The 14938-nt window shown below is 41.2% G+C and overlaps 3 protein-coding genes across 3 annotated transcripts; all 3 read right to left on the reverse strand.

Moving 5' to 3' along the window:
- Window positions 1-5066: 5066 nt before the first annotated feature.
- ColSpa_09795 (alpha-ketoglutarate-dependent sulfonate dioxygenase) lies at window positions 5067-6333 on the reverse strand (the record flags this gene model as incomplete). Its single annotated transcript, XM_049276007.1, has 3 exons — window positions 5067-5314; window positions 5368-6100; window positions 6166-6333. The coding sequence occupies 3 exons, from the start codon at window positions 6331-6333 to the stop codon at window positions 5067-5069; spliced, it is 1149 nt and encodes a 382-aa protein (XP_049131964.1).
- Window positions 6334-7887: 1554 nt separating this feature from the next.
- ColSpa_09796 (uncharacterized protein) lies at window positions 7888-8841 on the reverse strand (the record flags this gene model as incomplete). Its single annotated transcript, XM_049276008.1, has 1 exon — window positions 7888-8841. The coding sequence occupies one exon, from the start codon at window positions 8839-8841 to the stop codon at window positions 7888-7890; it is 954 nt and encodes a 317-aa protein (XP_049131965.1).
- A 1547-nt stretch (window positions 8842-10388) lies between these two features.
- On the reverse strand, window positions 10389-11147 carry ColSpa_09797 (uncharacterized protein; the record flags this gene model as incomplete). The annotated part of the gene is made up of 1 exon (XM_049276009.1): window positions 10389-11147. The coding sequence occupies one exon, from the start codon at window positions 11145-11147 to the stop codon at window positions 10389-10391; it is 759 nt and encodes a 252-aa protein (XP_049131966.1).
- Between the last annotated feature and the right edge of the window lie 3791 nt (window positions 11148-14938).

Raw genomic sequence — 14938 nt, forward strand, 5'->3', positions numbered from 1 at the left:
GACTAAATAAAATAGAACATAAGGCATTTAATAAATACTTTAAAGAAAACTTATACAAAGGTTATATTTAACTATTAATATCCTTTATAAAATACCTAATATTGTTTATACTAAAGAAAAATAATAAACTATAACTTTATATAAATTACTAATAACTTAATAATATTATAATTAAGAACTACTACTTACTACCTTTTATCTCAGAATTATAAGACTAGCTATACTACACTAAATAGTTTATAGCTATTAACCTTAAAAAAGCCTATAACCTAATTAGGATAAAGGAAAGTAAGGAATAAAAGACTTACTTTTATACTAGGAAAAGTAACTTTAAATATCTAGTTATGCCTTTTAGACTTACTAATATACTTACTACCTTCTAGATAATAATTAACTATATCCTAAGAGAATTTCTAGATATATTTATTATTGTTTACCTAGATAATATACTTATCTACTCTTATACCCTTAAAGAACATAAAAAGCATATTTATACTATACTTTAATAACTATAAGAAGCTAAACTACTAGTTAAACTTAAAAAAAGCATATTTTATAGTTAATAAGTTAACTTTTTAAGATTTACTATTACACTAAGAAAAATCTAAATAAAAAATGAAAAAATTATAGCTATTAAGGACTAGCCTTAACCTTAAAATGTTAAAAATATTTAATCCTTTTTAGGATTTATTAACTTCTACTAATAATTTCTTAAAAGATATTTTAATAAAATTAACCCCCTTATTAAGCTTACTAGAAAAGATATACCCTTTAAATAAACCAAAGAATAAAAAAAAGCCTTTAAAGAAGTTAAGTAATAAGTTTATTTTAAACCAGTTTTAATAATCCTAGACCTAAGAAAACCCTTTAAACTAGAAACTAACGCTTTAGACTATACTATCAGTAAACAACTTAGCTAACATAATAATAAAAAAAAGCTATACTTTTATGTTTTTTTCTCTTAAAAACTTAATAAAGCTAAGCTTAATTACTAAATCTATAATAAAGAACTTATAATAATTATTAAAGCTTTTTAAAAATAAAAACCTTAATTATCTAGAACTAAATATAAAGTCAAGGTCTATACTAACTATAAGAACCTTATTTACTTTATTACCTCTAAAGTCCTTAATAAACAATAGATTAAATAGTTTGAATTCCTATTAAAATTCAACTTTAGAATCATTTATATTAAAGGATCTAAGAATAGAAGAGCTGATGCCTTAAGCTAAAGACTAGACCATAAAACCTTAGTACTAAAAGAAACCCAAGTCATCCTTAAAAAGAATAAGAACAGTAACCTTATCTTAGCATAAAAACTTATTATAATTAGTATTTATATTAATACTAGTATAACTAGCAGAATAACACCTGAACAAATCATAGAGATTCATAGCGCTAAGGCCTATAAACACTAAGGAGTTACTAAGACATTTAAACAAATTTAATAATATTATAATATATAAGTTACTTAAGTAAAAGTAGCTTTAGTAATTAAAGATTATAATATATATAAAAAAAACAAAAATAGTCTATATAAACTATATAGATAATTATAACTATTACTAGTACTACTAAAAGCCTAATACTTAATCTCTTTAGATTTTATTATTAAACTCTTTAAGTTAAAAGAACTACTTATAAAAACCTACTATAATAATATATTAGTTATTATTAATTAACTTACAAAATATATATACTTTATCCTATACTTAGAGTTAAGTATAACAAAAGACCTAGTATATATATTTTTAAAATACATTATTAATAACCACAGATTACCTAAAAAAATCATATTTAATAAAAATAAACTATTTATATTTAAATTTTAGAAATCCCTGATTTTATAACTAAAAGCTAATTACAAGCTATTAACTACTTTTTACCTATAAACCAATAAATAAACCAAATAAATTAACTAAATACTAGAATAATATCTATAATATTATATTAACTATAACTAAGATAATTAGGTATTACTATTACTAATAGCTTAATTTACCTATAATAATACTATAAAAGAAAGTATACTAAACTCTTTATTTTACTTAAATTATAGATTTAAGCCTATAGTATATAAAGAACCTTAATAAGGACTATAAATACTAAAGGTTATAGTAGATTATAATAAATTACAAGAAATCTAAGAAAATACTACTAAAGACCTTAAATTTATTAAAGCATAAATAAAGAAATATACTAACATATTAAAAGTTAAAAGACTAACCTTTAAAAAGAAAAATAGTATATATCTTTTATAACATAATATTAAAACAAAAAGACTAAGTAATAAATTAAACTATAAAAAACTTAGACCTTTTAAAATTATTTAAAAAATCTTAAATATTAACTTTAAACTTAACTTACTAAACATAATAAAGATCTATTTAGTTTTTTATATTACACTACTTAAACTAATACTATAAAGATTAAATACTAATAACTATATTATTATAGAACTAAATAAACTAAAATATAAAGTTAAATAAATTATTAATAAATAAAAAAAAAATAAAAAAGTATAGTATTTTATTAAATAAAAAGAATATAAATATAAAAACAACTTATAAGAACTAGTTAAAAACCTTTAGTACTCTTAACAGCTACTCTAGGACTATTATAACTCATAAACACTTTAAAACCAGACGCCTATACTAGTAGCTTTAAGTTTAAGAACTTATTACTAAGCTTATATAAAGACTAGTTTATATTATTAAGTACTTATATAAACTATAACTTTTCTACTATTCCTTATTTATAAGCATCTAATATTAACTTTAAGGTATTAAACTTATTAATTTCTTATATACTATAATAAAAAGTTTTAGTTTAACGCTTATAAACAAGTTTCTAAGTTTTTTAAATTTTAGATAAATAGCTAGCTATAATAGCTATTAAAGACTATAATTAAATAAGCTCTTTATAAAGCCTTAAAAGCTTTTTACTTATTATCTCTTTTTTCTTATTTTACTCCTTTTACTAAGCATTTAATTTTTATACTATAAATAAAAGTTAAACAAAAAAGACTATATTTAATTAAAGGATACTTATAAATAAAAGCTATTAAAACACTATTATAAGGCTTTTTAGCCTTAATATAGCTATAACAGTAAAAAGAACTTTTACTAAAATAATAAGTAGTCTTTATATAAAAATAATAAGTATAAGGTATATTAGTAATAACAAAATAAGCTTTAATAAACTTTAAAAGTATAAAATACTTATAATCTTTTATCTTTATTTTTTAAGATTTTGCTTTTAGTTTTAATTTTTCTATATAACTTAATATAATATTAATATTATAAATAAATAAAGAAGTAAGTTTAATAACTCCTTAACTTAAGAGGAATAACCTACTTATAAGGTCTTAAAAGTAAGACCTTTAAAGAGGAGACCTAATATTATAACCTAATAAGTATAATATAACTAGGGTTATCTTATAGGCATTTAGTAGTTACAAGATAAGGTTATATGTAGGATAATATAGGAACATATTAATCTCCTCTTAGAACAAAAGAACTAAGGAAAGTTATATAAAGATAAGAAAAACTAATAATAAATAAGTAGTCTATGACTTAGGACTAATATACTAAGGATTAGTCTTTATTAAAGACTAACTTTAAGAGATCAGTCCTAATAAGGTAATAATAGGATATAAGGATAATTGTTCTAACTAGACTAGATACCTTTTATAGCTCTTTAGTAATTAACTTTGTGATTTACTCTTTTATAAGTGACTCTTAGATTATTCTTCTATTGTAAAGCTATAAAGCTATCTATGCCTAGACGTGCCTGACTAATTACTAGATACTAATAGACCAGCAAGATTACTAATAAGACTTACCTTACTGTTACTGAGTATTGACCTTAGCTACCTATTAGTAGAAAACACCACTGTCGGATATCTGATTGTAACACAGTACTATTAACACTACGTAATAAGGCTACCTAGGATATCTAGGGTATCTAGGATACTTAGGGTATAGATAGATAAGTATCTGCTATATCTACTATTATGTAGTCTATGCCTAAGAAGATACAGGATCTTAATAGTTAACTAGACTTATTTAATAAGATGGATTAAAGTATTGCTATATAACGCTAATTATTCAGAAAAGTCAAAAAAGGCTTCTAAGAGTAGTCCTTCCAGCTAGCTATTACCTAGCACTAAATACAGCTTCTCTAGGCCCAAATTAGCAATACTATAACAAAAGAGAAGAAGACTATCAAAATTGACCCTAATACTAAGTTCGCTAACATCAGCGATATACGGCAAGCCCAGATCAAGGCTGGCGAAGTTGAAATAGATACAGATGAATCCAGCGCATCTGATTGCCCTAGCGAAGTAGAAAGCTGTATCATAGTTGCATCTGGGCCTCGGCGATAGTTAATTGAAATAGGTGGTTGTGTTGCGATAGCCTCGTTTTTGGGTGGCCGAAAAGCAGGGGTGGCCGAAAAGTGGGTGCTTTGACTTAATTGGCCAATCAGAGACCAGCCCAAGAAACAGCCCACATCAAGTGCCAACCTCTCGGATCGATCGCATACCATACGCCAAGGGAGTTATCAACTAGGACGATCATTTAGTCTATTCATTATCCGAATACCGAGCTTATCTTCCCGTCTCTGACGCGTTTTGTCTGCATCTTATCAGTAGCAGAAGAAGATGGGAGAAAACTGTGTTGCGACTACGATAAGTTAGAGTGAACATTGATCCATCGCAGGGTGAGTGAGCCATAACTCTGGCATAGCGGAGTATCTAGATCATTTAGATTGTCGCCAACTGCATAGAGAACAGACTTTCGGTATTGGCTAACGATTGCCAGCGACCATAGTGCTGTGCATTCGCTTCAAACTGAAGTCGATGTCAGTCACATGAGTGTATTTTGTCGTCAAAAGGGTATTGGGTCCATCAATCATAATAACTTTGCATTTATCGTTACACCAGTGTTTTGCTTAGACTGGTCTTGCAGTTTCAATCGCTGCTTAAAGACTCTTAGGCCCTAAAATGACCAAACTGGCCTTTGATGTACACACTAAAACCAACACCGCGCCATTCCACCGGCCATCTAACCCTTGAAAGGAGTCTCATATGGCCGCTCGGCCTGTGGAGTGATTCTGGCCAAGTGCCTTCGCGATCCGTTGTTCCAGTCAATCAACGCAGAGTGTTGAGTAACGCGGTTGTCCCAGACGACGACAGTTCCCTCTTCCCACTTTACGCGGGCATGGAAGTCAGCGCCCCACGCAATGTGCTCGTACAAGAATTTCAGCAGAGCATCGGATTCTTCCTTCTTCAAGCCAACAATTTCGCGAGTGACTGGAATATGATTAGTCCGGTCTGCTAAAGTATATACTTGGGCAAGAACCTACACTGAGGGTTGATGTAAAGGGCCTTCTCGCCAGTCACGGGGTGTGTGCGGACAATAGGGTGGGTGTTGGCAACGGGCTCGCGGCGTTTGATGCTACCCTTCTTGACAGAGGCGGCGACCTGCTCGATACCAGAGTGAACAGCCTGCAGACCGTGAAGTCTTTCCTGGAAGAGCGGGCTGAGTCTGTTGTACGCCTCGGCAGCGTTGCAGAAAAGAGTGTCTCCGCCTGTCTCGGGCTTGTCGAGGATGTATAGGAAAGTTGTGCCCGGCGGCTGCTGCTCGTACGAGACATCTGAGTGCCATGCGATTGAGCTCGTTCTGGTAGCGAAGAACTTCTCAGCCGACTTGTCACCCGCTGCACGGTGGACAAGGTGAACCTCCGGGAAGCCCTCGGGGGATCCGGAGGTGGGGTGAATGTGGTGGCGGCCAAAGTAGCCACCAAACTCAAGCGCTTTGTCGATGGGCAGGTCGGCAAAGTCTTGCCCACGGAAGGCGACGACCTTGCGTTCCGCAACATAGCGGGCGAGCTGGTCGCGGCCGGCATCGCTGAGCTTACTGAGCTGAACGCCCCTAACTTCTGTGCCGATCGAGGGTGTGAGGTCGGTCACTTGGGCGTCCTTAGGGAGAAGCTCTGGGTAGCTGGGGTCCGCATCCTTGCCATGATCGTAGTGCTGAAAGGGCTGCAAGGGAGGGTATTGTTGCTCGGGATTCCACGTGGGAAGGTAGTGGGGGTACTACGTTGTTGAAAGTCAGTCTTCTGTACCGAATGACTGGACACGAACAAAATCAATCAACCAACCTTTGCACCTTCATGGCCGTCTCCCCCCTTCGCTTCGGCATCCTTATCGTACACGGTAGGGGAGAGCTCCTTGTAATCGCCAGAGCCATCGGCGTACAGACGAAGGTTGTTCACCGGAAGGTTGACCGGGTCGGTCACTGTGGCAGTTTCTGTCGCTGAAGGTGCCATTTTGTCTGGTTTTTTTTTCTTTGGGCTAATCAAGGTTAAGTTTGCTCCTCGTACATACATCCGCACATGTGGGCTTCATGCCACGTCCCTGGGTTTATATAGACTACCCCTCCAAAGTTATTGACGTCGGAGTATATCCGATGAGGGGGGCCTTATCCAGTATAATTGCATGCTGGCAGGGATTCGATGGCGTTGTCTAGGCCCCTCTTCCTCACACCAATGCCCAGCTGAGCTGGCCGGTGCGGTTCCGATCATTGGGATGAAACAGCAAAATATTATTGGCGTTCAGCAGTACACAGGGCGAAAGGACGGAGGGAAGATGACGCCATCCGTTGTCAATGAGTGCACTTAAATGGTGGGATAAGCACCAGAGACACCGTCGAGGATGGTGCTGATTAGCAATCGTGGTTGCGATGTTGCTATATGGGGCACAGAGCACGCAATCCGCTGATGCGACGACTTGTGTCTGTTGGGTGACCCCGCAATCTACACAGCATGAGTTTCTTCCGGAAACTTTGAGCGCTTTAAGAAAGGACTTCGCCTGGCATTATTTAGATATGCCTCTGTTTGCAGTCAGGAGATTCGAGATGGATGAACTTCTAAAGGTGGCGAGAATTGGACGAAGAGGCTTTTATCACAAAAGCCGTGAAAGTCTTTTCGCCGGAGACCAGCTCCGTTTCATGCGGGATGAACGGTTCTTATCCGGTTAAGTGGTCCGCTTTGCAGATCCGAGAGTCGGTCGGTTATCGGGCAAGTAGCCAAACAGGGCTTTGAGAATCTAGCATAATACCATAGTTCCGGTATCCTCCGCGCCCGGGATCGGAAAGCATATCGGGCATGTTTTCGGGAGGGCACCGGCATCGGTCTATAAACTGTCCTGACTCCATCACCCTCTTCCCTTCTCGTTTAGTTTGAATTTTGTGTGTATGGCTTACGTCAACAAGGGGCAAAATATTGAGAAGGGCCAATTACATTGCAAAACTCATACCGTTCTGGCATGACGTTCTAGCTTGTCATAAGCTCATCCATTGAAATCCCAACACTCACAACATTAAGGCTGCTCCCTAACGTTATTCCTAAAATCGGTTCATTGAAGCAAAAATTTTGTTCGACGGGCTTATTCTTACCTGATATTTGATGTTCCAAAAAGGTGAAAGAACTAGAGGTGGCTCCGATCAGCGACAGTGATGCTACCGTTTGAGCAAAGGACTCTGCTGCTAATCAAGTATTCGTACAGCAAGTAAAATGTAGTTGTGCTGTATTGATACAAGGCAAAAGAAGTTCAAGACGAAATGGAACCACACTCTTTCTTCTGGCTCAAATCAAAAAAGCCTGCGAAGCTGATTCTATGTACGCGAAAAATCAAATCTCGAAGCATTTGACTTCCCTACCCTCCATATTGACTTGTACTTACACAAACTCTCACAGCCTATTCTTGGCAATAAACAAGTCTCCCCTGCGCAAAGTAAATAGTAATCAGTATCACCTTTTTTTTCTAACATCTTGATATCGACTAGTCTGTGCTTGGCCTTCTATACAATGGCCCTTTCCCTCTCACTTCCTCACAATCAAGGCGACATCTTCATTACCGTGCCCTGATGGAACCAACTCGATGATTGATTCTTCCTTTCCATCACTTCCAAGTACCCTAGAGTAAGTCGAGAAGATACTCTTCGTTGAAGCCCTGGCCGCTGGACTGTCTTCGCTGATGACGTTGCTTGAGCCCTTGAACAGAACGCCTCCTCGGAATGAAGCGGCGATTAACCATTCAGGGTTCGAAAAGTCAAACGACGGGAGTCCCTGCCAACCTTTCGTTCTAAGCCCCTCTATGGCGACGGCTAGAATTACTAACGCATTGAGCACCGCAACAGCGATAACGTAGATCTTCTCGCCAACCACAAAAACTCCTATCGTCACTTCTGCCTGCCTCGCCTCCGAGTAATTACCCACCATTAGCTGGGCAGCACCATAAGCCGTCAGCATAGAGTCCGCCATTGCAGTGATGGCGTTTTCTAGGCCACGAAGAGTCGCTTCGTCCTCTGGAACTGTACCGTTCTCGCTGGAAGACATGTTCCATGCTGCAATGCTCGAAAGAAAAGCATTCCCAAGGACAGACTCGTAGAAGCTGGTCAGATCGTTAGAGATAAGCTCGAACTGTCTGACAACTGTCCTTGTCAAGTTTCGTTCGGGGTTGAAATCTTCAACTTCGCCCACAGGAGAGACCGTAATATTTCTTCCTCTAATTCCAACCGAGACGTTGAACAGGGTAGGCGTAAAGTCGACAATGCATTGAGTGGCATTGAGAGCCAGATAGCTCTGGCCTGCCGCAATTGATATGTATCGACGGGGCGACTCGGAGCTGTGTGCTACGCCAACGGCCACAATGGGCTTAGTGTCGTGGCCGATGTACTCGGAATATTGCTGGCTTCCGACACTGTCAGGCACAAAACCTGTTACAGCAAAGATCCTTGGAGTTCTTTCCGAGCTACTTTCAATGCCAAAGTCCATGCTTCTATTGTATATGCACTCCACACTAGATGTATACCCAATTTCTTGAAATTGGTAAGCGGTTGCTGATGATCGATTGCTGATGAGCGTATCTCCTATCCCAATGGATGCGCCGACGCCATAAGAACGGCCTTCGTAAATGTATTGTGTGTTATCCATCTTCGGATGTTTGCGAATAGACCCGTCGGAAGTTGTTGCTGATGCCCCAGATGCAATCAAGCTGCCCAAGAGCTTGACTCCCACTGAGTATGTAAAGAGACCTTGTTTCGTGGTGATGGATGGACCAGACTGCGAAATCTCAGACGGATACTCTTTGATGAGCGTCATGTTCGTGAACGAAGGAACGACGATACTCTCTTGTACAAAAATCGTACTCCCAACTGGAGTCATTGCACCAACCCAAAGGGCAGAGAGTATCGGACCTGTTGAACAAAAGACGATAATCGGAAAAAGAAATGAAGGCTTTAAATCCCACTGTATACGTGGGATTCCAATGTTCACCCATCCCCTGAGATTTTGTGCTGTCGACGTGCCGCTATTGAAGAATGCCAATCTTGAGCCATGTTGAACGAGGATGGCAATTGTTGAGGTTTGTATCAGAGACAAGAGGTATGCAACAAATTGAATACCCGACTGAATAGCGGCGCGCTTTGATGTAATAGTCGCGAATGATGATTCGTACCATGAGCCGTTAATAGTCCATTGCAGGTAGTCTGCAACAATGAGGATAGAGCTCAAGATGGTCGTGATGATTAGGCAGAGCGGTATCGTCCACTTCTCCCACCAGCCGACCTCTTTTCGCTGCAACAGTTCGGAAACTGAGTTATCTACTGACGTTTTGTTAAATCGTTCTTCCATATCTACACATAGGGATGTAGAGGACCTTGTCGACCGGTGTAGAGAGATCAAAATAAAAAGCATAAACAAAAACTTCAGTGATGAAGATGGAGAACTGAAAAGACCAACGGCATGACCACGAGCCTTCACTTCCTTGTTATGAGTAAACCATAGGCTACGTTGACACATCCCCATTTTTCCTCTCGAAATTTGGAAGTGACTCCGAACCCACCGGGTCCAATAGTAGAAGTCAAGACCGAGGTTGGAGTTTCAGATTCAGCAGTTGGTTCAGCGACCAATCAAGGCGTGCTGTTTGCCGCTGAGGGAAGCATCCTTGCAACCAAGCCCCCCCTCCCTTTGTCTAGACAATATCCGTACTGACTTGTAAGATGCGGAAGATCCCTACATGTATCTTGACAGCCGTTGCTTGAGAAGAAGAGGGAATCCTGAAAGCCACTCAAAAACGCCTAATTGATTGTGTCTAGTGTCTAGGTTGTTTCGTAATGTGAGGAAGGGGCATGCTCATAATGTACAGTCAGCGATTGATCTATGCGACTGTGGTTTCATTGAGATATCGACTGAGGCTGGATGTGTTTACAAAAATCAATACCATGCATCGTATGGCATTTATCCATATATTCCGTCATTTGATGCATCTAGACTTTGTTGATAGTGTCCACCGGGACTTAAGCGCTTTTATCGTTCCTTGATTACTGTCTTTTTCGCAGTATCTCGAAGCCAAACATCGCGACAGCCAATGCGTTGAGGAGTGCGACAGCAGTAATACATGCAGTGCTACCAATCGTGAATACGTCGAGTATGACCTCTGCCTCGGCCGGTTCCGAGAGGTTACCGACCATCAATTGTGCTGCGCCGTAACCGGCCAGTATGGAGTCAGTCATGGCAGTGAGAGAATTCTGCAGACCTAGAAGCACAGCACTACTTTCTGGAACGTGGCCCATTTCGTTGAAGGAACTGTTCCATGCTGCTATGCTAGAATGAAAAGCGTTTCCAAGGACCGAGTCGTGAAAGCTCATGAAACTGTTCGCGATAAGGTCAAACTGCCTAACGGCTGTTCGTGTTAGGGTGCGTTGTGTGTCGAAGTCTTTGATGCCCATTAACGGCGTCACAACGATACTCCTGTCTTTCACTCTGACTGAAACTTGGAACAACGTGGGCAGAAAATCTACAGTACACTGCGTGGCGTTAAGAGCTCGATAATGGTTCCCTGCAGCGATGGAAATGTATCGACGAGGAGATTCGGTGCTGCGGGCGACACCAACTGCCAAAATGGAACTCGGGCTCTGGCCAATGTACTCGGACCATTCTGCGCTTCCGACAGTGTCAGGTAGGAAGCCAGTGACGGCAAAAGTGCGGTGAGGGTATTCGCTCTCAATGCGAAAGTCCATACTTCTGTTGTAATGACATTCAACTTGAGAAATATAGCCAGCCTCCTTGAAGTAGTACATCCTGACTGCTGACTGGCCTCTGATGAGGCGGTCTTGGATACCGACCGAAGAACCAACACCGTACGACCTTCCCTTGTAGAAGAATCGGGTATTGTCAATCTTTGGATGTACCCGCATAGTCCTATCAGGAGTTGTTGCAGACGACCCTGATGCTACCAGCCCATTTAAGAGCATCGTGCCGACAGAGTATGAGAAGATTCCATCTTTGGTCGAGACTGAAGGTCTAGGTTGTGAGGACCCAATTGGGTACTCTTTGATAAATGTTGTGGTTGTGAAGGATGGAACCTCAATGCTGCTTTTCATGACAACGGCTTTGCCCGTGAGTGTCATGGCGCCTTTCCATACTGCTGAGAGAGAGACGCCGACAAAGAAGAAAGCAACGATTGATGTGAGAAGACGTGATCGCGCGTTCTGCCGCGGGCTCAAGGTTCCGACCGTCATGGAACCTTTAAGGCTTTGTGTTGCTGTTTCCGCGCTTCCAAATACGTCTGAAAGGATGTCGTTCCGGGCGAGAATGGCAATCGCAGAAATTTGAAATAGGGATAATGTATGTGCAACGAGCTGAATAATGAACTCGGCGACTACACGCTTGGAAGCAAAAGCGTCGGAAAGTCCCAATACGTTTTCCACGAACCGGATGACAGAATGGAGTGCGGGAGAAGGTATCGTCCCGAGTGGTGACTCGTACCAAGAGCCGTTGACTGTCCATGTGCGAAACTTGGCAATGACGAGAATGGAGCTCAAGGTGCTAGTGATAACCAGCCCCAATGAAATGCTTGTAGGGATTTGCCTGTTTCTAGAACGAGGCTTGGTCGACAGCCCAGAGCTGCAGAGGACCATATTCAGAACGTTTTGCCTGGATCGCTCAGATGGCATTAAGGTGACAAAGATATGGTTTCACAGCTACAAGTATGCGATGTGTTTGTGTATTGAGACAAACCAAGGATAATTCAATGAAAATTCAGGTTTGCTGAAGTAGTGTAGAATTCAGGCGGATTGAACTCCTTTCATGGTTCGAGAGGGGTTGACATATTAATCATCTTTGGTTGTTGGTTCCTCTGTCGTTGGTGGCTGTGGCCAATCAACATTCATTATTTGCCGCTGAAAATGTAGGTACCCTTGATCGCGCCCCACGTAAGGGAAACATATCCCTGCGCATGGTGCCATCTGACTAAGTCTGCAATTAATGCTTGCTATGGACGCGACATGGCATCGAGACGCACGCGTCAGCGTCTAATAACCGCCGAGCCAATATTTGCCCTGAATCACAGGTATTGTTTCGCCATGCCCGGTTGTCGGCGTTGTTGTGGTCCAATTACCTTGACGCGCCCACATTTGCAATTTCTGACCGTGTGGTTAAATTGTCAGTCAGGCAGGACTTGGTCTTTACTGGTTTCTGATGTCCTGCGGCGTCTTTCTCCTTCTGCAAAGAGGTTGAGTTTTGAAATTCATACCTGACTAGTGCTGCATAATATACACTCGAGTAAATCATTAATGTAACTCACTTCGACAAGTTTGGATCCATAAGCGAGCAGGTAGCTTAAAGGTAATATCGGGGGACTTTCGTAGAATATCGCTTCGTTTAACATCCATGCTTGAATACCCGAAAAAGGACTCCGTACATACTTGAAGATTTTGAAACTACTTCTTCACACTAAGTAACCATCAAGAACTTCTCGCTATCAGTTAACCGTCAATAGAGTATCGTCATACGCCTCAGTCTTATGCTTACGGCAACTCCGCTGGTCGATCAGTCGTTCCCTTGTGCCTTGGCCACTCTACTTCACTGTAAAGCTCTCTTATGTGAGCTGGTGATGATCCGTACACCTCAGCCGGCCCTTTTTGTGGTTCAGGAATGACCCTGAAATCGTGGTAAAGACCCTCATCCTCGTATTCTGGCGGTGTTTCGTTTTTCTGGGCGGTTTTTCTTTTCCTTCGACGCAAACAGAAGAATACGCCTAGGCTGACAGCTGCCAAAATGACTGCTGCAGATCCTCCTGCAATTCCTGCCTTGACTTCGGTTGAAAGGCCAGAACGATTATGTTGTTCCTTTTCTGCATTTGGCGTCGGTGTGCCTGTCGAGCCAGACTGAATGGGAGGGTCTACCGGTGCAGCCCCATTTGCCTCGTCAACCGTCAAGACTTTCCATGCCCCCTTCCAAGATTCTTCCCAGTCATTATTTCCGCCTTTGATCGTTATGTCTCCATCAAGGATCTCTACAACACTGGGTGATAGCTGAATGTTCGGGCCAGGTGCTTGACCGAGCCACCATTTGGACTGTCCCCAGTTGGCACCGAGGAATGCGTCCTGAAGAAACGCTCTTCCCAGATTGTATGTACTGGGCCCCCCAGTAAAACAAGGGAAGTATGGCGTCGGAGACTCGACGAGGGGCTCGGAAAGCGTCAGGTTCAGGTGAGAGAAGGGCACGCGTATCGTCGACGTTTTCGTATTAGATTCGGAGAGAAATGTAAACGACAAGGCCGATGCCGATGAGACGATTTGACTGTACTTTGGAGATTCAGTGTTCCAAAAATACAGACCAAGGTCTGCGTTATAGTTGACTGGGAGATGGGAGGTGATGCTGTCGCAAGTTGACTTCGGAAGAGTAAGGTAGGGAGCGCAGCCGTCGACAGCCACGCGCAAACCGTTACTGATGGAGCTATTGCCGAAGGCTAGAAGGCCGTCTTGCGCTGTAAAATTGAACGGTGATGATCCTTGGATAACATCAATGCTGATGTCCTTGAGGGTCACAGGACTCCTGACAAAATCCTCATCTGCCACCAAGACGTCTCCGATCAATCGGTTCTGGTCATATCCACCAAACCATAGCGATCCGGCCATTCGTGAACCAACCGAGCCAATATGCATACTGAACGAGTTGGAATTTGTCTTTTTGTTGGTCCATAGTGTACCTGGAACAAGACTGGCGTTGATTGAATAGGATGAAGTGGTGAAGGACTGGTTTACGGTATCCGCAGCTCCGACACCTAGGCACCCGGCAAAAGCTGGGTACCAGGCCCCACTGGGATATGCGATCATTTGGCTTTCGACGAGCGTCAAACTGACATTCTCAACTCGATGCGTCGGTCCGGCTGGAGATGCGGAGTCGAGGATCATCGAATCTACCCAGGACGTAGGTAATTGTCCACGGACGTCCATCCCGGCCATCCACTCGTAAAGGGGTGGCCGATACTGGATGCCAAACGCGGAGCCGGTACCATCTTGAATAGCCTGCGCTCGATTGTACGTTCCAGCCTTCGAGGCATAGCAACCGTTGGTACTATTGAGCTTGCAATAGTCGGTGGCGATGATTAATGACTGGAACGTGTGCCCGGGATACAGAGCAACTTTCGAGTCCGCTCCGACAGTGGCCTCAACTGCCTGCCACGGGCCATCGGGGCCGAATATTGCGGAAGACCATGCCACTTCGAATGGCGCCGCACTTTGAGCTAGAACGAAGCTGACGAAGAAAGCGGAGAAGTGAAGAATAGGTAAAAAAATTGAGCACTGGCAATCGTGAGCCATGGCCAAAAACAACAACGCCAGCCGTAGGGATGGAATGAGTATTGAAAGGAAAACAAGTGAGGGATGTAAATGAAAAGGTCGGGTAACAAAAGTCAGAGATGATCGAGAGAACAAAACACGGAATCGGCGCCCCGACAATGGAGGCTACCTTGTACATTAACAACCAAGCTTGTTGCGGTTCATTCATCAGTTCCAACAAAGATTCTATCGTCACGGGCGAGGAACGGGCTGCAAGATTGGTCAACGAAGAGGGTGTCCTTGACTTT

The sequence above is a fragment of the Colletotrichum spaethianum genome (assembly GCF_022836535.1).
Source record: "Colletotrichum spaethianum MAFF 239500 DNA, contig30, whole genome shotgun sequence".
Lineage (NCBI taxonomy): Eukaryota > Fungi > Ascomycota > Sordariomycetes > Glomerellales > Glomerellaceae > Colletotrichum > Colletotrichum spaethianum.